The following is a 24,634-nucleotide window of genomic DNA, read 5'->3' as shown; positions in this document are numbered from 1 at the left end:
GTTTTATATGAAGGCAGTAGTGAATGAATCCGACCTGTCGACGCTGTGACTACCTAACCTAACCTAACCTAACCTAATCTAACCTAACCTACCTAACCTAACTAACCTACCTAACTTACCTAACCTACCTAAATAACCTACCCTAACATACCTAACCTACCTAATTAACCTAACTAACCCTAACTAACCTAACATACCTAACCTAACCTACCTAACTAACCTAAACCGAACCTAACCTACCCTAACATACCTAACCTAACTAACTAACCTACCTAACTAACCTAACCTAAACTACCTAACTAACCTAACCTAACATAACTAACCTAACCTAAACTACCTCACTAACCTAACCTAAACTACCTAACTAACCTAAACTACCTACCTAACATACCTACCTAACCTAACCTAACTAACCTAACCTACCTAACTGACCTAGCCTACCTAACTAACCTAAACGACCTAACTAGCATAACCTACCTAACTAACCTAACCTACCTAACTGACCTAACCTACCTAACTAACCTAAACTACCTAACTAACATAACCTACCTAACCTACCTAACTAACCTAACCTACCTAACCTAAACTACCTAACTAACCTAACCTACCTAACTAACCTAAACTACCTAACTAGCATAACCTACCTAACTAACCTAACCTACAGAACTGACCTAACCTACCTAACTAACCTAAACTACCTAACTAACATAACATACCTAACTAACCTACCTAACCTACCTAACTTACCTAACCTACCTAACTAACCTAAACTACCTAACTGACCTAACCTACCTAACTAACCTAACCTACAGAACTGACCTAACCTACCTAACTAACCTAAACTACCTAACTAACATAACCTACCTAACTAACCTACCTAACCTACCTAACTGACCTAACCTACCTAACTAACCTAACATACCTAACTAACCTAAACTAACCTAAACTACCTAACTGACCTAACCTACCTAACTAACCTAACCTAACCTGTAACCGCCGCGGACATAAACATGTGGAACCTGGCGGGCGCTGAGACCCGGGGGACGGCAGGCGGCTACCGATAGCAGTATGCTAGCCGACACTGTTGTCACAGGGATTCATGAACTCCATCTACGACCCAGATTTTAACACTTTAATTGAGGTAAGAGGCGACGACGTCCACCTGCCTTCACCTGCCTCCACCTGCCTCCACCTGCCTTCACAATCTAACACGGGGATGTTGCTGGTAATCGCATCCAGACATTAGCTAGCTAGCCAGCGCTAGGTCAGTGCGGCGCTAACACCCTGTTTAACAGGCGTTAGCTCGCTAGCGTTAGCTCGCTAGCGTTAGCTCGCTAGCGTTAGCTCGCTAGCGTTAGCTTTAGCGTCGTAACGCATTCCTGAACGTTTTAGTAGATTTAACATTTGGTGACCAAACTGCGGATTAACTCCACGCTCTTCGGACACATGATGCACCCACACTTCGGTGGTTCCGGGCCCGTTTTGCGGTCTCGTACGAACTCAGTTCAGTAGCGAAGGGTAAGCTGGCTAATGCTAAGCTAAGCAGCTAGCAGCCATTCCAACTAACAACGTCAATATTTAGATTTAATATCATTTAAACTATCAACACCAGCTGTTTGATTTAATATCATTTAAACCATCAACACCAGCTGTTTGATCTAATATCATTTAAACCATCAACACCAGCTGTTTGATCTAATATCATTTAAACCATCAACACCAGCTGTTTGATCTAATATCATTTAAACCATCAACAACACCAGCTGTTTGATCTAATATCATTTAAACCATCAACACCAGCTGTTTGATCTAATATCATTTAAACTATCAACACCAGCTGTTTGATCTAATATCATTTAAACCATCAACACCAGCTGTTTGATCTAATATCATTTAAACCATCAACACCAGCTGTTTGATCTAATATCATTTAAACTATCAACACCAGCTGTTTGATCTAATATCATTTAAACCATCAACACCAGCTGTTTGATCTAATATCATTTAAACCATCAACAACACCAGCTGTTTGATCTAATATCATTTAAACCATCAACACCAGCTGTTTGATCTAATATCATTTAAACCATCAACACCAGCTGTTTGATCTAATATCATTTAAACTATCAACACCAGCTGTTTGATCTAATATCATTTAAACCATCAACAACACCAGCTGTTTGATCTAATATCATTTAAACCATCAACACCAGCTGTTTGATCTAATATCATTTAAACTATCAACACCAGCTGTTTGATCTAATATCATTTAAACTATCAACACCAGCTGTTTGATCTAATATCATTTAAACCATCAACACCAGCTGTTTGATCTAATATCATCATTTAAACCATCAACATTTAAACTATCAACAGCTGTTTGATCTAATATCATTTAAACCATCAACACCAGCTGTTTGATCTAATATCATTTAAACCATCAACACCAGCTGTTTGATCTAATATCATTTAAACCATCAACACCAGCTGTTTGATCTAATATCATTTAAACTATCAACACCAGCTGCTAATATCATTTAAACCAACAACACCAGCTGTTTGATCATCAACACCAGCTGTTTGATCTAATATCATTTAAACCATCAACACCAGCTGTTTGATCTAATATCATTTAAACCATCAACACCCAGCTGTTTGATCTAATATCATTTAAACCATCAACACCAGCTGTTTGATCTAATATCATTTAAACCATCAACACCAGCTGTTTGATCTAATATCATTTAAACTATCAACACCAGCTGTTTGATCTAATATCATTTAAACTATCAACACCAGCTGTTTGATCTAATATCATTTAAACCATCAACAACACCAGCTGTTTGATCTAATATCATTTAAACCATCAACAACACCAGCTGTTTGATCTAATATCATTTAAACTATCAACAACACCAGCTGTTTGATCTAATATCATTTAAACCATCAACAACACCAGCTGTTTGATCTAATATCATTTAAACTATCAACACCAGCTGTTTGATCTAATATCATTTAAACTATCAACAACACCAGCTGTTTGATCTAATATCATTTAAACCATCAACACCAGCTGTTTGATCTAATATCATTTAAACCATCAACACCAGCTGTTTGATCTAATATCATTTAAACCATCAACACCATCAACAGCTGTTTGATCTAATATCATTTAAACCATCAACACCAGCTGTTTGATCTAATATCATTTAAACCATCAACAACACATTTAAACATCAACAACACCAGCTGTTTGATCTAATATCATTTAAACCATCAAACACCAGCTGTTTGATCTAATATCATTTAAACTATCAACAACACCAGCTGTTTGATCTAATATCATTTAAACCATCAACATTTAAACCAGCTGTTTGATCTAATATCATTTAAACCATCAACAACACCAGCTGTTTGATCTAATATCATTTAAACCATCAACACCAGCTGTTTGATCTAATATCATTTAAACCATCAACACCAGCTGTTTGATCTAATATCATTTAAACTATCAACACCAGCTGTTTGATCTAATATCATTTAAACCAGCTGTTTGATCTAATATCATTTAAACATCAACACCAGCTGTTTGATCTAATATCATTTAAACCATCAACACCAGCTGTTTGATCTAATATCATTTAAACTATCAACAACACCAGCTGTTTGATCTAATATCATTTAAACCATCAACAACACCAGCTGTTTGATCTAATATCATTTAAACTATCAACACCAGCTGTTTGATCTAATATCATTTAAACCATCAACAACACCAGCTGTTTGATCTAATATCATTTAAACTATCAACACCAGCTGTTTGATCTAATATCATTTAAACCATCAACACCAGCTGTTTGATCTAATATCATTTAAACCATCAACACCAGCTGTTTGATCTAATATCATTTAAACTATCAACACCACCAGCTGTTTGATCTAATATCATTTAAACCATCAACACCAGCTGTTTGATCTAATATCATTTAAACCATCAACATCAACAACCAGCTGTTTGATCTAATATCATTTAAACCATCAACACCAGCTGTTTGATCTAATATCATTTAAACCATCAACAACACCAGCTGTTTGATCTAATATCATTTAAACCATCAACACCAGCTGTTTGATCTAATATCATTTAAACTATCAACACCAGCTGTTTGATCTAATATCATTTAAACCATCAACAACACCAGCTGTTTGATCTAATATCATTTAAACCATCAACACCAGCTGTTTGATCTAATATCATTTAAACTATCAACAACACCAGCTGTTTGATCTAATATCATTTAAACTATCAACAACACCAGCTGTTTGATCTAATATCATTTAAACCATCAACAACACCAGCTGTTTGATCTAATATCATTTAAACCATCAACACCAGCTGTTTGATCTAATATCATTTAAACCATCAACACCAGCTGTTTGATCTAATATCATTTAAACCATCAACACCACCAGCTGTTTGATCTAATATCATTTAAACTATCAACACCAGCTGTTTGATCTAATATCATTTAAACCATCAACAACACCAGCTGTTTGATCTAATATCATTTAAACTATCAACACCACCAGCTGTTTGATCTAATATCATTTAAACTATCAACACCAGCTGTTTGATCTAATATCATTTAAACCATCAACAACACCAGCTGTTTGATCTAATATCATTTAAACTATCAACACCAGCTGTTTGATCTAATATCATTTAAACCATCAACACCAGCTGTTTGATCTAATATCATTTAAACTATCAACAACACCAGCTGTTTGATCTAATATCATTTAAACCATCAACACCAGCTGTTTGATCTAATATCATTTAAACTATCAACACCAGCAGCTGTTTGATCTAATATCATTTAAACTATCAACACCAGCTGTTTGATCTAATATCATTTAAACTATCAACACCAGCTGTTTGATCTAATATCATTTAAACCATCAACACCAGCTGTTTGATCTAATATCATTTAAACTATCAACACCAGCTGTTTGATCTAATATCATTTAAACCATCAACACCAGCAGCTGTTTGATCTAATATCATTTAAACCATCAACACCAGCAGCTGGTCATCATCTGGGACATTACTTCAGTTTAGTCAAACATCCGTTTGTATTTAAAGTTACTCTGTTCACTAACCTGGAAGTTTATGTTCCTAAATAGACAGAAAGACTTTATTGATCTCAGCATCGAAAATACAGAATATAAAACTCATAAAACGATCAATACAACAACATGGAAACATAAACAGGAAATACTAATCAAATGGAAAGACACATTCTAGTTATATTATTATATTATATATATTATATTATTATATATATATATCATACTATATTATTATATTATATATAATATATATATTATATTATATTATAATATAATATAATATAATATAATATTTTAGTTGTCCAGTAGATTGTAAACTGCGTGTAGTTTAAAACATTACTGATTTTTCTCTAAAAAAATAAGTTAGTAAAGTAAGTTAGTAAAATAAGTTAAAGTAAGTTAGTAAACTAAGTTAGTAAAATAAGTCAGTTTTTGTGCCCTGACCATGAACTATTGAAGTAAAGGCAGATTATTATTTTTAAAAGCGGTTATGACAGGTGTGAATAAAAGTATTGTTTAAACTGGAATTGTGGGTTTTAAGTTTATGTAATTAGTGAAAGAAACTTCCTTCTTTTTTAAGGAAGCAAAGTCATTGAGCAATATGGTGAATTCACAGGAGCTGCAGGACTCCTGCTTCTTGAGAAAACCACAGGAAGCTGCCATCAAAGTACACAACAAGATTCAAATAGATAATACACAATATGAAAGTCACGTTTCTTCATAATGACAAACTGTGTTGTTTATTTTGTTGAATTTAAATATAACATACTGGGCCAGTAAACAACTTTTTAGGAGCAGCGTTTGATACCACAATGCTCATCTGTTTTTACAAATAAAAGTAATAAAGATTTACGCTCTCAGGAGTGAATAATGCTGGAGACACCGATGGATATCGACGGGCTGGTGTCTCCAATCACACAAACTTCTTGGTTCTAGTTTGTCTTTTGACTTGATTAAACGAAAATGTTATTATTGCTTCCTGTTTTTGCATTAACTGTCTCTCCTTTAGACTTAGTCATGTCTCAGGTGGAGAAGAAGGCGGGGCTTCTGAGGAGGACGTCTTCCTCCAAAAAATCCTTAAAAGAAAAAGTGGTTCTGATGTATGATGCGATTTTTGCTGTGAGTATTCCAGTGGGAGAATACCAGCGGAGAAAAAGTTATATAAACACATTCATTGTTCAGGCGTTAACAATGTTTTTTTTCTGCTTTGATTTAGAAAGAAGACCCGGCCAAAAACAACCCTCGCTTCTGGGATGAGCTGTTTCTTATGAAGGTACAGAAAAGAGAAATACTGGAGTAGAAACAGTGTTCAGCACAACAGGAAATCTCTGGTGATACTCTGTGGGGGCGTGTGATGCTGCAACAGTGCAAACTGAGACATATTGAAAATATTAGTTTGGAGAACGAAGCCTGCCTACAAATGGATTTGCTTTAAATCAGAGGAAATGACAATGTGAGAAAGACTAAGCGCTGATAAGCACAAATAAGACTGTAAAGAAACACTGAACAGATTAATCTGCAATATTGGAAACTGATAGATAGATACCTTATTATCCCTCAAAGGGAAATGTTTATGTTACAGCAGCATCTACAGGGCAAAGCAATACAAATTACAAGTAAAAAATAGAGGTCGTAAAAAATATTAAATGTAAAAAAAAAAAAAAATGCACATCATATACAAATTAAAATAGAATGATGTTAAATTAAACTAAACTAAACTAAACAGTGCAATGAATTAAAACAAACAAACAAACAAACAAACAAACAAACAAACAGCCGTGCAGCGGTGTTATTGTTGTGTGATGGATTCGGCCAGAGGTGAGTTATTGTAAAGTCTGATATCAGCAGGCAGGAATGAACGTTGTCGGCTGGATAATTGTGCTGCAGGTGAACTTGGAGTACCTGGAGTCCAAGTTGGAGAGCGTGGATGGGGAGGAGGTCCAGCGCATCCAAGACAACATCAACTCTCTGTTTCACCACTGCGTTCAGGCTCTGGGAGAAGAGCACCAGATCAAAGTGGTCAACGCCCTGCAGGTACGATAGCTCATCAACCACAGCTTCAGCTCACGTTGGGCTTCGGCACATTTCAGGAATTATAAGGATGCTGGCAAAGCTCTAATGAAATGATCTTTCCTCTTTTTTTATTTAAATTTAATTTTATATTTATTTCTCCCTTTTTATTTAAATGTGACAAAACTAGTGGAAATGAGTATGAATAGTGAGTCAAAAGAAAAGAGCTGTCATGATGTACAAAGGAAATTATGGAGTTATTGATCGACTGGGAAATGTGTGCTTGCATAAACACGTCATGTTAAATGTGTTGATGTGTATTGAGGTGTGATGATGACGGTATTAAAGCTGAACTTTATTACATAACATTAAAATGTAAAATCTTTGTTTCTGCCCTTGTTGCAGCCACGGTAACCTTTCTGTATTCCCACTACGACTAGCGTCTGTTATTCATTAAGCATTTTACATTTTTAAACGACCTCTGCGCTCTCGTGTCTTTCTTCCCTGTCAGACTCTCTGCGCTCTTTTCCGAGGCGTGCACCAGAAGAACAAATCGGCGTCTGGCTTCGACATCATCAACATGCTCATGGGCTTCGACAAGGCTGAGCAGAGGATGAAGGTTAGTCGGGACAATACCTCAAAAGGGGAAGAATATAGTGAAATATTTTCATAATAACGAGGTATATGGAAACACAGGTGGAGTTTTATTTTGTAATCATTCCCATATTTGATGTGTTTGTCTCCTGCAGGACCTGATGGAGAGACTGGACAGCCTTCTGTGTGGCGACAGCTCCGAGAGTCTGAAGAGTCTTTGCCTCAAACTGCTGCTGTGTTTGGTGACGGTGAGACACGACAGACAGAAAACAGCAACAGGAGTTATAATGCGGTTACATGCTTGACGTCGGGTATGTGAAACAATTTATTTCCAGGTAACAGACAACATCAGCCAGAACACTATACTGGAGTACGTGATGATCAATAGCATCTTTGAAGCCATCCTACAGGTAAGAGGATAGAATAGTTTTATTTTTTAAACCGTTTCTCCTCCACGTTGCTCATCCCTGCTCTTCCTCTCCCTCCTGCTCAGATTCTGTCAGATGTGTCCAGCAGAGGGCAGCATGGTTACGATGCTGTCGTACTTCTGGCCCTCCTGGTCAACTACAGAAAGTATGAGGTGTGTATTATGTGCGATTGCTGACTCATGACTCTTCTCTGGATGCAATAAAAGCCTTCTGTATTAAAGCTTTTGCACAGCAATAATAAACCCCGGATTAAAGCCAGCTAGAGAGCCACTGAATAGACGCTCGCTGTGCATACAAAAGCAAAGATCAGTCTCACTTTCCACCACTGACTTTCTCTTCTGTCTTTACTTGAGAAGTCATTTAAGTGCTGTTGCCATTTCTCAACACTAGAGGAAACAATGGAAGAAGTTCCTGAAGTCTCTTTTGATGCAGGACTAGTGCGTCTTTTCTAGGTATTTTTTAAAAATCCAGGTTTACACCAGACCTCAGGGATCCTCATCCTGCAGCAAAATACGTTTCAAGACATAAAAAAAAAAAAAGATATTTATTATCCTGAAGTTATTATATTTATAGGCAGATAAAACGAAGAGAGAATTTTCTTTTTAGGGGTTAATGAAGTATTAACTTGCGTATTTGATTTTTTTTTGGTTCTAGTCGGTGAATCCTTACATTGTCAAACTCTCTATTGTGGATGATGAGCCAACACTAGATGTAAGTATGTTGTACCTTCTTTAACTGTAGAATATTAAATCAGCGGTCTGATACAGGCAGGAAACGGATGATCAGAGGTTTGATGGCAGCGCTGTGTTTTTCTTTCCCAGGGAATGGGTATGGTCGTCCACCAAGCTCTGACAGAATATAACAGGTGAGATCTTGCAGTGCGTGGTGTACTCGGGCCGCGAGCAGCATCACATTAGTTTTGATGTCTCCCACAAATGTTCTATTTCTATTCTCCTGGAACAAAAAAAAAAGACCCACAGGCCCTTTATACTTTTTAGTTATTTATATCTGACAGTTTTCTCTGGCAGTCTGTAATGTTTTTTGGATGAGGCGAGGTTGGGAAATTAAAACGCTGTTCCTGAAGGAGGTCTTGTCCGTCTGCGTGTACGGACAGACGCATCAAAGTGATGGATGATGGCTCCATACAGCTCATTGTCTTTGTGTATCAACTGAATGCCCCTCAGATAACACGTTGCAGGTAGTAGAAGGGGGTGTTTCTGTTAAATGGATGTTCGGAGACGTTCATCTCTGCTTCTGATCCATTTATTTGTCATTCTCTCCACTTTTTCCCACGTCCTGTCCGTCTTGTCTTCTTCTCTTGTTTTTAGACAGTACAAAGACAAAGAGGAGGAGAACCAGGGCGGCTTCTTCTCCACCCTCACTAGCATGGTACGTCCTGTTCTCATTATTTTTACAGTACAAGTGGTTCAATGATGTTTTCAGTATAGTTTGCTGATAGCGTGACGCGTCTCCTGTTCACAGGTGGGCAGCATGTTTATAGCAGATGCTGACGAGAAGCTCTCTGTCCAGTGAGTGCAAAGTCCTTTCACTTCTTTCAACTCATTTTTCAATGTGAAAAATGTAATGTAAAGTAATTGATGTGTACTACACACATTGTGCAGCAGTTAATGACGCAGAAAATTACAAAAGTGACCTGCTGACGTGTGAAGCCATTTTTAAACAACTTTAAATGTCAGACTCTCGTTGTTTCTTCAGCGAGACTGAATCTCTGTTTTGTGAAGATTTGGGGATTTATTTCCCTCTTTGACAAACTTCCCTTTTTATTTCAGGACAAATGAGGCGATTCTGCTGGCCCTCTACGAGGCCGTGCACCTCAACCGCAACTTCATCACCGTATTAGCACAGGTGAGATGCACTCGTTTTCTTTGTGTTCACCTGTGTGCACCTTTTCGGTTGTTATTAGAATATTAAAGGTCCAGGGAGAGCTAATGTACCCTCACTAGTTCCATCGTTTTTAGTGTGTAGGTTCCTACATTAGCAGGTGTTGTTTGCACAACACAACAGCTGTCTCTCACTAATGTGCTGCTTTTAGGAACACTTTAGTTCTCAGATCTCCACATTTGATCTCCACCATAAGTGCTTTTGCTTCTTTCTCTGTTTTCATTTGTTTCTCCTACTCGTCCTGCATTGTTGCATATTTTATTCACTTTATAGGACACCAGTGACAGTTATTCACCATGAATGACTTTTAAAATGTGTTTGTGGTCTTTCAACAGAGCCACCCTGAGATCGACATCCCAGTCACACCGACCACCCCCACACCCACCACACCTACGACACCACTCGGCACAACGCCGCCCTCTCTAGACAGTAAGTAATATACTTTTTCTTTTTCTTTCTTCAGACAGCCATGTTGTAGGATCTAGAAGATAGCTTGCATGTGAGAGTTTAGAAGAACATGTGTAAATTGTAGCTCCAGAAATTAACTTGGATTAAACTATCCCCCTCTAAACTGTATGGAAACTAAAGATCTGTACAGTAATGTGTAAAGTATTTTTCCTTTTGTTGTTTTTACAAAATTTATGTCAAAAAACGTTTTGGTTGTACTCGGCGTTGTGTAGCCGAGCTACCGCTATCCAACGTTTTTTAATGAAACCTTCCTCCACTGGAAATATTGATTCCCTCAAAGCGCCTGAAGGGGCTGAACATGGAGCACAGCTTCTGCCTCTTTCCTTCCATTTAATCTCAACTTTTGAAATGCATTTTTAAAAACGTGGCAGCTTTCACTCTCTTGTCTCTAGCGGGCACATTCAGACGTACAGTCGCACAAATGCAACGACACCGGCGGTGCTTTCAAATAGTCACCAGGCTTTAAATGTACCTGATAGAAGTGAGTGACCCACTCAGCATATAGGACTCCTAATGTGGGTTTATTACACTTTAATAATCAGATTATTACACCGTCCCATGTACTCACTAATGTCTGTTTGAAAATAAGGGCATGGCTGTCGCTTCAGGTTATGTGGAGGTCGTATGTTGTTACCTGCACATTTTAAAAGCGTGCCATTTAGCATGCACACATGCTGTTAAAAGGTGCATGTTTCTATCTCTGGCTGCGTTTCCCTTGGTTCAAACCCAAGAGACATTTTTCTAAATAAAATATTAACATCCAGCCTCAAATACAGATGAATGTTTCACATGCGGTGTGCATTATGACATGTCATGGGAGCTTCAGCACTTAGGCCCTCTGCTTAGACCACACACACACACACACACACACACACACACACACACACACACACACACACACACACACACACACACACACACACACACACACACACACACACACACACACACACACACACACACACACATCTGCTGGAATCACATGTCAGGAATTTACATTTCCTTTCACGTTATAGCCCCACATGATGGTATGTTTCCTGACTGTGAAATCTTCCTTCCTGCCGGCCGGCAGTGATCTGAGGGGGAAGGAAAACAAACGAGGGTTTTGTGGGAGGAGGGAGGTAGAAATGAGCGGCTCATCATTCATCCATGAAACCAGCTGCATGTTTCAGAGAGCAGAGATTTAAAAAAAAAAAAAAAGGAATACGCTCGTCTAACCAGCGAGGTACAGTAGCGACAGGAATTGGACCGAAACATCCCTTTTTTTGTTATCGCATGAATGAGCGCTCCTTCTGCACCAAACAAGGACAGCCCATGTTCTACTTGCTTTCAGACGGCTGACTTTAAGTTCAGGTTTATGGAGGTCATAATCTCAAGAACTAACTGACTGCACAGTTTGTGACCTTTTGTGAGTCTCTTTCTGTGAGCCTTTTTTTTGTCCAGAAAATAATATCATTGACAAGATATATTTGTACATTTTCTGGGTAGTGCTGAACAACCCAGAATTGCCGCTAGATCCCAACCTGCAGACCAGCAACCTTCTCATCACCTTCCTTAAGTACGCCTCCATCGTAATGCAGGATACTAAAGGTAAACAGGAAACTGTCTCCATCACTCAGCCTTCCTGTAATTATTCCTACTGTGGTTGATTTCTATCCTGAAGCGCTCCTACATTATATAGTTGTTCTTCTATCCCTCTGTAGTCATCACATTTCATTATATTCATTTTTTCGGTCATTTGTGTGTTTGCAGACGAGCATCGACTCAACAGTGCCCGACTGTGCCTGATCATCCTCACCTGCATCGCCGAGGTAGGAGGAGCGACACCGTTGAAGCATTTTCCTTCGTCCACCATCTGTCTGACCGTCTCCTCTCCTCTTTGTGACAGGACCAGTATGCTGATGCCTTTCTTCATGATGACAATATGAACTTCAGAGTTAATCTCCACAGAATGGTGAGTTCAGGGCCACAGAGACAACAACCTGCATGTGGTGTCTTTACCATCCTATTATTACTTAATATTGAGATTTATTTTTATTATTAAATGTGCTTGCAGTGACCATGAAAAAGACTTAAATACTTTATCGTGTTTGCTAAATTTGACACTTTTGTTAAGTGACGTGCATTTATAAATAACTGCCAGATATTTTCAATTAAAATGGTCTTGTACAATATGAATTATTGAAACTGATACGAGCCACTTCTTTTAGCATGTGCAGCACAGTGCATTCATGCTCATATACATACTTACTGAATATTTAAATTGTGTGTTTTATTTCAGCCCATGAGGCACAGAAAGAAAGCTGTGGACAAGAACATCCCTTCACGGCCGCTGGTGTGTGCTGTTCTCGGTATGAGGAACATTTTTAACGTTTCAACGTAGAATTTAACCTCTTTTTTGTTTTGTTTTTTGGGACTGCTCAAAGCAATTCCTGTAAAAATATCTTTTCACAATCGTTATTAATTTGACTGCTATCGTTTTCTTAAATGCAACATATCTCCGCTGATATCAACCACGTCACATACAAAATACAACAAGTATGAACACCTGTCATCCCGGATGTTTGTTTTGTTTTTGTTTATGACTCATTCAATTTATTATTTTCTTACTTTTCGGCCTCCCGGTACTCATGACCTGCAGTTATAAAGTGTTTCAACACCAGAGAATGTGAGCGGTCCAAATCGGGTTCAAGTTTGGAAGTGACATTATCAAAAAGATCTTTTTTTGGTCTTTTGTGAATCACTTCAGACTTCTTTCAAGCGTCTCAGCTTCTCACACTGAAACATATTCAAACTAGAAGGTTGTTGTTTTCGAGATGCTTCGTTTCATTTATTGATGTTGCAATGAATTTGATAACCTTTTAATTCAAATCCTTCCAACACTTCTTCTTTCTTCCTCTCTGTAGATCTGATGGTGGAGTTTATCGTCACTCATATGATGAAGGATTTCCCCATGGATTTATACTTGTGAGGGCACATCTATATTACACACACACACACACACACACACGCACACACACACACACACACACACACACACACACACACACACACACACACACACACACACACACACACACACACACACACACACACCATTCCACTTTGCTGACCACAGTTTTGTGTATTTCCTGTGCAGGCGCTGTGTGCAGATCATCCACAAACTCCTCTGTTACCAGAAGAAATGCAGAATCAGATTACACTACACCTGGAGAGAGCTTTGGTCCGGTAAAGATAAGCTCACCTTCTTTCTAGTGTCACTTTCATCAGAGTTAAAGCTCCAGAAATCTCCAGAATAGTTTATAGTTGCTGGACGTCACCTCATGAGTTGAATAAACAGTCACTGCTTTTGCAAAACCAAAGCCAATTTCCTTCTGAAGTCTTTGGGCTTGTTGTTTTGGAAATGTAGTGCATCATTGAGATTGGATAATGAGTCTCTGAAGGAGGTTCAATCCATCCTGGCAGCCTTGTTTTCAGCCTGGTCAACTCACAACAGGATGACATTTCAGCCCCATCGCACTCATTACAATCAACGCCGACCCTCTCCCTCTGCTGGTGATAACAGCATATCGTGAAAATCTGTCAAATTAAAGCAATGGATGTGTTTATTTTCTTTCACTGTGTTGTTGGAGTTTGTTAAAAGCTTTTTTTTTTTTTTTTTTTTTCTGTGTGCACATTTTGTTTGTGATGGGTTTTGTTCTCGTCAGTAAAAGCAGGCTTGATTTGGTGTTTAAAGGTTCCCCCCTCCTGTGTTTCCATTATCTGCCTTAATAAAGATGCACACCGAGCGAAGCAGACCTCCGCTGGTTGGCCATTATCAGCACTTCACATTATTCCATTAATGCGAGCGTGTCTCCCTCTCAGCTCTCATCAACCTGCTGAAGTTCCTGCTGTCCAACGAGACCTCGCTGCTGGCCAAACACAACATCTTCCATCTGGCGCTGCTGGTGAGAACCGCACTCAAAGAGGAGATGGGAGTTTGACACAAAGCACACTGGAACTCAGTTTCACAGAGATGTCCGAGATGTCGTAGTAAGAAGGGAGACAGATGCTGTAACTGTGGAGCTGCTTGTATTCCAGCTGTTCAATTTCTTCGGGTTTAAACTGGTTTTGTTAGTTTGTCAGAAGAGATGAAAAGAACCACGTATGCAGAAACACAAGCAGTATGAATGTAGTGTTCCTGTTGGTTAGTTTGTCTCTTGTGTTTGTTTCTGTTCATCCTAACATGTCTCCTGATGCAGGTAGTGAACCTGTTCAACATGTTCATAACGTACGGCGACACCTTCCTGCCCACCTCCAACAGCTACGATGAGCTGTACTACGAAATCGTACGGATGCACCAGGTCTTCGACAACCTCTACTGTATGGGTACGTCACAACACTAACGGAGTAGTACGGTGGCCCGGAGAGCTCAATGCAGTCCAACTTGGATAAAACAACAACATGCAAATTAGGAAAAAAAACATTTTCAACAATTTGACCACGAGTGCAGAAAATGCTTCCAAATCCTGAAATGTGCCACAAATATCGAACCACTGATTCATGATTCATGAAGTTTCTGAAGTCGGCTGTCTGTGTTTCCTGTGTTACCTGTGTTTCCTGTTTCCTGTTTCCTGTGTTACCTGTGTTTCCTGTGTTACCTGTGTTTCCTGTTTCCTGTGTTACCTGTGTTTCCTGTGTTTCCTGTGTTACCTGTGTTTCCTGTGTTACCTGTGTTTCCTGTGTTACCTGTGTTTCCTATGTTTCCTGTTTCCTGTGTTTCCTGTTTCCTGTGTTTCCTGTTTCCTGTGTTTCCTGTGTTACCTGTGTTTCCTGTTTCCTGTGTTTCCTGTTTCCTGTGTTTCCTGTTTCCTGTGTTTCCTGTTTCCTGTGTTTCCTGTGTTTCCTGTGTTACCTGTGTTTCCTGTGTTTCCTGTGTTTCCTGTTTCCTGTGTTTCCTGTGTTTCCTGTGTTACCTGTGTTTCCTGTTTCCTGTGTTTCCTGTTTCCTATGTTTCCTGTGTTTCCTGTGTTTCCTGTTTCCTGTGTTTCCTGTTTCCTGTGTTTCCTGTTTCCTGTGTTTCCTGTTTCCTGTGTTTCCTGTATTTCCTGTGTTTCCTGTGTTTCCTGTTTCCTGTGTTTCCTGTGTTTCCTGTTTCCTGTGTTTCCTGTTTCCTGTGTTTCCTGTGTTTCCTGTTTCCTGTGTTTCCTGTTTCCTGTGTTCTTCTCTAAATCCTGAGCCTTGCTGGTCTATTTGCAGTGTGTTGAGCTCTGAGCCACAATAATGTACATCTGAAATGATTACCCTGAATTCTCATGATTTCTTTTATTTATAACCAATAAATGTTTCATTACTACGGATCAAATGGTGATCTGTGCTGTGGAACGGTTTGCTTGTTGTGACCAAAGCAAAAAGATTATCATCCAAATCCCCAGCTGCCCTCTGCTTTACACAGCTTTGTGCTTCATTTCTGCTCCCTGTGTTTGTTTTGTATCCTGGAAGTCTCGCGGCTGTTGTTGTTGTTGTTGTTGTGTTTCTGTCTGCAGCAGGAAGTTCCTTTCAACATTAAGAGCACTGAAAACACACTGTACGCTTTCAGTGACCAAACGACAGACAGCAGCTCGTTGGTGTGTAAACAGCGTGTAGCATTCAGCAGCTAGAGACCGAGATAATCCTCCAGTACAGTACGATGTTCCTTCGATGCTTCCTGTCCGTCTCCTCTGTGGTCCAGCCTGCAGTCTTTGTAGCGTCATTCAATGCTTCCCAGTTGCATTGAAGAGGGCAGAATTTTGTTGTTGTTGTTTTGTTTTTTACAGAATACAGATTGTGTAAAACGTTTGAAATTTGAAATACCTTTTTAAAGTATGCCGGTGGGTTGTGGGGTTCAGAGGGTCGATGGACGATGACTATAATCACTGTTTGCAGCTCTAAACCTGAGATGGAAAGAGATGTTCTGATTCTTTGTTTCTGTCATTCTCTGCCTTCCAGTTCTGAGAGTATCAACCAACACCGGCCAGTGGAAGGAGGCGGCCAGTAAAGTCACCCATGCTCTGGTCAACGTTCGGTAATATCACACACGCTTAACACGCAGATATTTTATTCTAAGGAGAAGGAATAAGTCATATTGGATTGAAGGGAACTGCAAACAAGAATGTGTCTGACGAAGGTCAAAAGAAAGTGAATGAAGTGAAGTCTCCTTGTAATTTGAATTCTTCTTCCATAGCCTTTGTTTTTTTGTTTTTTTTTAACATCCCCAAGATAAATTTGAAGCTTTTATCTCCTGCACCCCAACCCCACCACATACTGTACTCCGTCTCTCCTGTAATCCCTCTTTCCCCCTCCATCTTCTGAGATGATCCTCAGAGGTCACCCTGGCTCCGAGGCCCCTGGGAGCTCTCCCACCGACGGGTTCTCCCAGAGGATCCACCCACTTCGCCGGGCTCCTGATGGAGGAGCCTCCCAGTCCAAATAGGCAGAATATGAAAAGACTTAATATTTGAAAGAATAGATGAATAAATAATTGAAGGCAGAGAAGTATAAAGAACCCAGAGAGACTGTTGAAATCACTGAAGGAACCAATTTCATTTCCCTCCCATCAGTTCATTCCTCTGTGGACTCGCTCTCCGACAGCAGAAGTGCCCCCACTGAGAATTCGCTGCATTTTTGTCACTATAATCTGTTTGATATATGACGCACTCTAGACCAGTACAAAATAAGCCTTTTAATCTCTCAGCTGTGCTCATTGCATCAACTTCTATTTGAGCTATGAAGCAGTTTATTTCTTAGAAATGAATGCTAATGCTGGAGCAGATTGCCTGTGAATTTGCATGTGAAATTTGCTGTCGTGCTCACGTAACACGGAGGAGGAACCGTGTATGTGGACTCTCCTGTCCTCTTGTTGGTTTGAGTGAAATTATGAATGGGGAATTATTATTATATTTATTAATGCTACAGTACAGAAAGATATTTCAAAATACGTCCATACGAAGCTATCTTGTTCTTATTTACATATTTTCCTGTGGTTGGATAGCAGAACGAGTCTGAAATAAGTCTTTTATTGTGTTTCATACTATATTTACTGCTCCTGTTTATTCTCAACCTGCTGCGGATCAGATCATTATTTTATTGTCATAATATTGTCTGCAATTACTGGTGTGAAACGTGTGGGCCACAAGATACATAATTTGGTTGCTTTACAAAACACACAAAACCACCAAGTTAGTGTTTTCAGATTTGTCCACTTGCCTTCATTTTCAGTTGAGCAAAACTTCAGCTTCAGGCTGCACGAATATGATTTTCTTTTGTACAAATATATTGGTAAGTTTTGTAAAATGCATGAAAACAAGAATCTGAGATTTGTTAGTTGTCACTTGTCCTTTTGTCCCAAATTTTTTTTGGGTGTGTTGCTGCCATCAAATTCCAAATTTGTTCATATTTATGAAATAGAACGAAGTTGGTCAGTGAGTCCATGAGGCTGGTCTGGAAGGAAACCCTCAGTGGAGTGTGACCACAGCCTTGTATGAATGCAGTGGATTGAGTCTGGTAATACCATGCTACATACGGTCATAACTTCTCCTGTAAATGGGGTTTGTCCTTCCTCTCCTCATTATTTCCCGACCTCACCAATGATCTTGTGGCTGAATGGGACCAAAATCACAGAGCCAGGTTTTAAAAATCGTGAAAATCAAAACTCTTAGTTGTAAATGAATGCTGATGGTTTTGTTTTTTTGTCTTTAAGGGCCATCATCAACCATTTCAACCCCAAGATTGAGTCATACGCTGCTGTGAACCACATCTCCCAGCTGTCAGAGGAGCAGGTGAGCACAACACACCCGAAACAACCTCAGCAACGTCCTGCAGCCATTTGGGCTGAACTCTACACAAACATCTCTCCCGTCATTTCACAAGGAAGTCTCATGAATTTTTAAGGAAACAATGGAAAACATTCGGTTTCATTGCTTTCTGCTTAGTCATCAACAAGTGGTTACAGCTGTGTGTTAGAAAGGAGTGACTCAGACAGACACACACACACACACACACACACACACACACACACACACACACACACACACACACACCATTGAGCTTCAAACTCATCATGGCTGATTCATTGCACACCGTTCTGTCGACACCGATCACAACAAATGTGCACACAAATCTTTTTACGCTGCATGACGGAAAGTGACGCACACAATTTGTTTTTCGTCATTTTAGCAGACGCTGAAAGGCCAATGACTTTTATAGATTTTATCCAAAACATGCAGCTTTCACTTCACTGTGCTAAAAGTCAAGCCTGACTTTTTCTCATTTCAGATTTTAGTGTATTTACTTAAAGCAAAGTAAATGTTTCTCGGCTGTCTGCGGTTGCTTTTGTAGAAATGCTGCCGGTGAGACGTCCACAGTTTGGAGAACACAAACACAGAATGAACCGAGTCATTAACGAGTTGAACTTTTGAAGTTATTTCATCGTCATTGGTAGAAAAACGTGAGGCTGAACTGCTTTTATCATTTATGTTGAATCTGCGAGGACTGAAAACAGCCAGAAGAGTACTTCTTTTTACGAGCTGATAACGGTGATGGATTTGCTCATTAAACTCCCAGATTACCTCTCTGCCTTTATCAACTAGATTTATTCACAACAAAGAGGAACAGAAAATGTTAGCTTTAGTGTCAATGAGCTGCCGGTGGGATTCTATTATTTTCCACTTGTGGTATTAACACTCTTTTAATCAGATAAATAACTTAATTTTTTTAGATATTCTTCCTCGAGCTGCTGTAAATTGATCATTGTCTGCAAATTTAATGATAACTCAAAAGATGTGCTTTTCTATTGAAATTCAAAAATGCATTTAAGAAAGTCATTATTCATTTGACTATTTTCAAATTCTGCACGTACTGAACGAAAGCAAAGGTGAAGAGTTGCATCTAAAACACTTGAAAGCATTAGAGGATCGTTTTTTCCTGGAAAAAAACTACTAAATATGTAGTTTTGATGATGGAGGTTGAGTTTTTAGGGGTTTAATAAATGTCACCAGAGGAACTTTAAAAGAGAGAATTGAGTAAATACACAAAAAGCTTTTCAGCTCAACTAGTCACAGTTTACTGAATAAAAAAAAGCACAACAAATGGATGCAATGAAGTAAAAAACACGTGAATAAATCAGCCTGTCACGTCTCACTTCCAGTTTTAATGAAGTGAACTAAAGCTTGAATTTACATCCCTTTCCTTTGACGTGTAGTCCTTTAAACACACACACACGCACGCACACACACACCACACGCACGCACACCACACACACACACACCACACACACACACACCACACGCACGCACGCACGCACGCACACACGACACGCACGCACACACACACACACACACACACACACACACACACACACACACACACACACACACACACACACACACACACACACACACACACACACACACACACACACCCCTCTCCGCCCGCAGCGTCTTCATTCCCTACAGTGACACCAGAAGACCGATGGCCTCCAGAAACACGCAGCATTAAAAGGATCTGCTGGTTCGTACGGAGTTAAACGGCGGAGGCGGAGCTCACTTCAGCTCGCAGGGCGGCTCTTGTGTCCACGCTTCCCGATAAACGAGTGACAATCATCTCTGCTTAGTGATGCAGAAAGAGAGCGCTCAGGGAAGAAACGTTGACCCAAACACTCCTCATCCCACCAAACCTTGAAGGCTTTTCTTTAATTCTCCGTTTGATTTTGATTTTATTTTTACCTTCATCAAAGCTCAAACGTTCTCCGTCTTCCCGTCTCTTCGGACCTTCGCATTAGTCCGGGTTACTATTCGAACCACCTTCGATCCACCAGGTGGAGATCTGAGAGGGAGAGATATGGCCATGAATGTTTCATCAGTGGACCACCGGAGGTTGAACTACAAACAACAGCAGAGCTGTAGATTTATTAGAAGAAAATAAATGCTTTCCTGCTCCGAACCCTTAATAAATGAAAGAAGGTGGATTCAGGATACGTGTGTGTAAATAGATTTCTTGTAAGCTGACATCTGTATGTTTATGTGGATAAAAGCAGGACTTGTTTGGGAGGAGTGTGAATGTTTGTCGAGCTTTTCTGGGAAGTACGACAAAGTGCCGCTCATGTGTCTCACTATGAATGTTTCATGCTGCAGGCGCATTAATGAAATAATGAAAAAGGTATGGCGAGAGGCTATTTCACAGATGAAAGGGGGGACAGCAGGTGGTGGGAGTTTGGAGAATCTCTGCATAATTACCTCTGATTTCAGCCCACCTTCTTATCTGCACTTCAGGCCGTGTGTCCCGTCCATCTATAGTTCACCCAGATATCCTCACATTACACACGGCTGGATTGTATTTATACTCTCACCTGAAAGGGATGAAGGGAGTCCTTTGAAAAGTGACATTTTAATGTTAAAATGCTTTTATTTTGAAAGTCTTATTGGTGCAGAACATAGACACACTGGATCAATGTTATTAGACCAATCTGCTCAAAAATAAGAAAATGAAACAACCTGTTAGATTTAACTTTTAGTGACCAAGTAAAGGTGCACAAGGTGAATAATAATACAAATGGGATAAAACAAACAAGAAACATCCAATAAAATACACGGAAATCCATCAAGTTGTACGTTTTTGAAGTGATGAAACACATCTGTCCACATCAGTTCATGCCGGCGAGCAGTGAGTGGCTGGAAGTCAGCTGGAGAGGAATCAGCTGTTCTGCCACAGTATTAAAACTCTCCCCGTGATCCCTCATGAATAAAGCTGTTTCCATGAAGTATTCAACACTAATTAATATTTGACTCATTGCTGCCTATTCAAGCGTTCTGGATGCAACAACTACTCTGTAGGCATGCAACACTTTTATTTATTTATTTCATTTGACCTTTGTTTTACTTAATCTAAGGTTCTGTTTCCCTTTCCTGTCTCCCCCCCGCAGGTGCTGGAGGTGGTACGGTCCAACTACGACACACTGACCCTCAAACTGCAGGACGGCCTGGACCAGTTCGAGAGATACTCGGAGCAGCCCAAAGAGGCGGCTTTCTTCAAGGAGCTGGTGAGGGGGGCGGGAGGGGGGGATTACAGGCAGTGCTGACCTTGTTATCTCTACTAGCAGCTGTTGCTAACATTTTATAAACTACTACTGCCTTCATGTGCAAGAGGCGAGCTCTCATTTGAAGGATGTGACATCATTACCAGCCCTACGTGGACTGCAGTGTTACTGACCGTTAAATTCCAACGTTTACCTCAACTTTCATATTTTCATTTATCAGATTTTTTGTTTCCTCATAAACTTCAAAAATGTATTTTGCAAAACACACCATCAGCAGGAAACTTCACTGTTTCATTATCAACTGAATTCATTGACAGAATACAAAACACAAGATGGAATTAGCAGAAAAAAAGTACATATTGACAAAAAAGCTGAAGGGAACTTTAATTTCTTTGATGTTTCCTGCACACGTGCTGCTATTTAGAGGTTTTATATTGTGCAGCCAATCAGCACACTCGCTGTCAGAAGGTTTAAAGACGCCGTCTTTAACGTGGTAAACCTGGAGATTTAAAGCTCCGCCTCCATCTGCAGGTTCGCTCCATCAGTCTCAACGTGAGGAAGAACGTCTCTCTGAATACGCTGAGTCAGGACGTCCTGCTCAAAGAGTTCTCCACCATCTCCTGAGACCCGCTCGGCCTTCGCCTCACAAACACCAACCAGTACGATCCTCCATCGCTCCTTCCATACACCGTCTGTTCCTCCTCCTCTGTCTCCTGGGAACCGAGCGATGGAGACGGCGACGGACAAGCTGGAAGCACCTGAAGACACCCTAAAAACTCTCCCCACGGTTTCCCTCCGTGATTTAAGGAAGTATTGCACCGGTTCCTCGTGTGCAATCAGCAGTATTGGCTGGACTGTTAGCTGACACATGAAAGTTTGGATTTAAGAAGGTAGAACTTTGATTTCGGTCCTCTGGTGTCCGTCTCACACGGTTGACGATCCTCCTCCGGTAATGACGGAGCGTGTCCTTCCTAACGACGCTGAGTCTTTCTGAGCCGGTGAACTTCTTCATTTAGAGCATTAACTTTTTCTTTCAGGCTTGTTGTGTGAATGTTAAACGGATTCTCTGAAGTGTTCAAAAACAGATTTACAAGTATTTTGTATTTACATGTTTTGATAAGCGGGTGAAACTTTTGATCAATCGAGTTGAGGAACGTGTTGAAGTGATTTAAAAAAAAAACTAAAAAAACAAAACCCTTTTTATTGTTGTTGCGAACCTTTTGTTTGACAGGAACCAACTCTAACTCCCACTGGACCAGTCGGTCGGCGTTATTTGAACAGATTAACCTGAATGTGTTGAAGTGAGCCGTTAGTTTAGAGGGAAGACGGTTCAACGGTGTAGAAGTCGTCTTTGCTGATGTGTCTCTGACATACGAAGTCCGTTTAGTGAAACAACATTCAACCTTTTGAACTCCTCGTAGCCGATCACATTTAAAATGATTTTTTTGTTTTGGGACTGATCAAAATTATGCAATTTCTTGAAGTGTAGGGTCGTCTTCTTTTCATCTCTAACTCCTGTAGGTATATTTATGTCTTTTTTAAATAAAGATTGGTTTCCTACTCTATTAGTGTTTCCTGCTTTGACTCTTCTTCAGTTCAACCTGCACACAAACACTCAGAAGGGAACGATGCCTCTTCGGTGGCTGAATATGCTCTTTGATAATAAATGTTTGATCTCGGATCACTTCTTCTCTCGATGTTCCCCGTCCGGCTCGTATGAACTATGACTTATTCATTATATTTAGAATCTGATCGAGTGCGTTTGGGGTTTCTGTCCACCTGACGAAGTCACATATTCATGTATGTTTACTGCTTGAAAAAAACAACTGAGGGATGAAGAAGTCACCGTGACATCTTTATATCCACTAAGAGCAGCTCAACGGATTGAATTAAACCGTCGTGGGAGAAATGTTTAATCTGTTAGTGGCAGTAAATAAGAAGTAATCACACATGGTTGGATTCACTGGTGCTGATGGATGTGGTTGAAAATGGTGAACAGTGTTCTCATTATCTGTAGCGTCTCATCAGAAGGTTTTGGAGCCCTAGTGGCCTGCAGTGGTATTGCACTTCTGCATTGTTTTAAATTTTCAGACACGGACACGGTAGTGGACACTACGTCCACTTTTATGTGCAGTCTGGTAGAGATGAAGGATGTATGTAACAGAACAGAGCACTTCATAACCGAGGGAGTTCCAGTAGTCGACTTTAACGTCTGACCTTGAACGCGTCATTCTTCTCATGAATGACTTCCTGTAACTTTTAAGACTGAAGACGTCTTCATTGATGAGTCGTTGTGTGCAGAGACGTTACTGTTCATGATAACTTCTGTTCTTCTCAGTTAAAGCTGTGAGTGCTGAAGCAACGTCTCTAATGAACATGTGAGGTAATGAAGTGCTTTAATGTTCCACTGCGCTGAGGAAAGCGTCCTCATTTGCTTCTGTGTGTTTTCCTGAAAGTGTTTACGGGGTTTTTGGTGATCTTTCTGAAATGGTTGATCTCAATCCTCTGACATGAATCTACTCCAAATCCTCCGGTTTTTATATTTTGGTTATACAGTATATTGGACGAGTATATTAACTGACATAATCTGTGGTGTGTGTGTGTGTGTGCGTGTGTGCGTGTGCGTGTGCGTGTGTGTGTGTGTGCGTGTGTGTGCGTGCGTGTGTGCGTGTGCGTGTGTGTGTGTGCGTGCGTGTGCGTGTGTGTGTGTGCGTGTGTGTGTGTGTGTGTGTGTGTCCTCGCTCCACACTAACATGCATAACTTCAGGCATCAATCAGAGCTCATTATTGGTTATCTGTCAGCTCCACTTTGCAGCCTGCAGTGGTGCTAGACTTCTCCGTAAACCCCTGTGGGAGATAAACACCATCAATACTGAGATTTAACAGTCCCAAAGCACATAATATATTCAAATACCTCTCCGCTGTGTTCCCTCCGTCTTCCTCTGTTTCTCTTTCTGCTTGTTTTCCTTCTCTCGGTTAAAGATTTGCTTCAGCCTCGTCTTTGAATGCATCATCCCTCTCTGATATTTTCTTACTTAACCAGGCCTCTCTT

At 40.0% G+C, this 24,634-nt stretch overlaps 1 protein-coding gene across 2 annotated transcripts; it reads left to right on the top strand.

The window, feature by feature from the left end:
- The first annotated feature begins 1,051 nt into the window (after positions 1–1,051).
- Positions 1,052–23,147, top strand: armh3 (armadillo like helical domain containing 3). 2 transcript variants are annotated; one of them, XM_069704995.1, is made up of 26 exons: positions 1,052–1,141; positions 6,140–6,249; positions 6,347–6,403; positions 7,018–7,164; positions 7,652–7,759; positions 7,890–7,982; positions 8,070–8,144; positions 8,228–8,314; positions 8,817–8,873; positions 8,984–9,027; positions 9,491–9,551; positions 9,645–9,691; positions 9,953–10,028; positions 10,400–10,493; positions 12,021–12,122; positions 12,285–12,343; positions 12,421–12,486; positions 12,814–12,883; positions 13,439–13,499; positions 13,672–13,760; positions 14,397–14,479; positions 14,774–14,900; positions 16,500–16,575; positions 18,250–18,328; positions 21,469–21,585; positions 22,114–23,147. In XM_069704995.1, the coding sequence occupies exons 2-26, from the start codon at positions 6,148–6,150 to the stop codon at positions 22,204–22,206; spliced, it is 2,070 nt and encodes a 689-aa protein (XP_069561096.1). In that variant the 5' UTR covers positions 1,052–1,141; positions 6,140–6,147; the 3' UTR covers positions 22,207–23,147. The 2 variants fall into 2 exon arrangements, with proteins under 2 accessions (XP_069561096.1, XP_069561097.1); XM_069704996.1 differs by having other exon boundaries at positions 1,055–1,225.
- The last annotated feature ends 1,487 nt before the right edge of the window (positions 23,148–24,634 follow it).

This window comes from Brachyistius frenatus, unplaced genomic scaffold (assembly GCF_029030835.1).
Source record: "Brachyistius frenatus isolate BFR_SWC_R1_liver_20210118 unplaced genomic scaffold, ASM2903083v1 Contig_53, whole genome shotgun sequence".
Taxonomy (NCBI): domain Eukaryota; kingdom Metazoa; phylum Chordata; class Actinopteri; family Embiotocidae; genus Brachyistius; species Brachyistius frenatus.
This window is presented reverse-complemented; position numbering and strand designations above follow the sequence as displayed.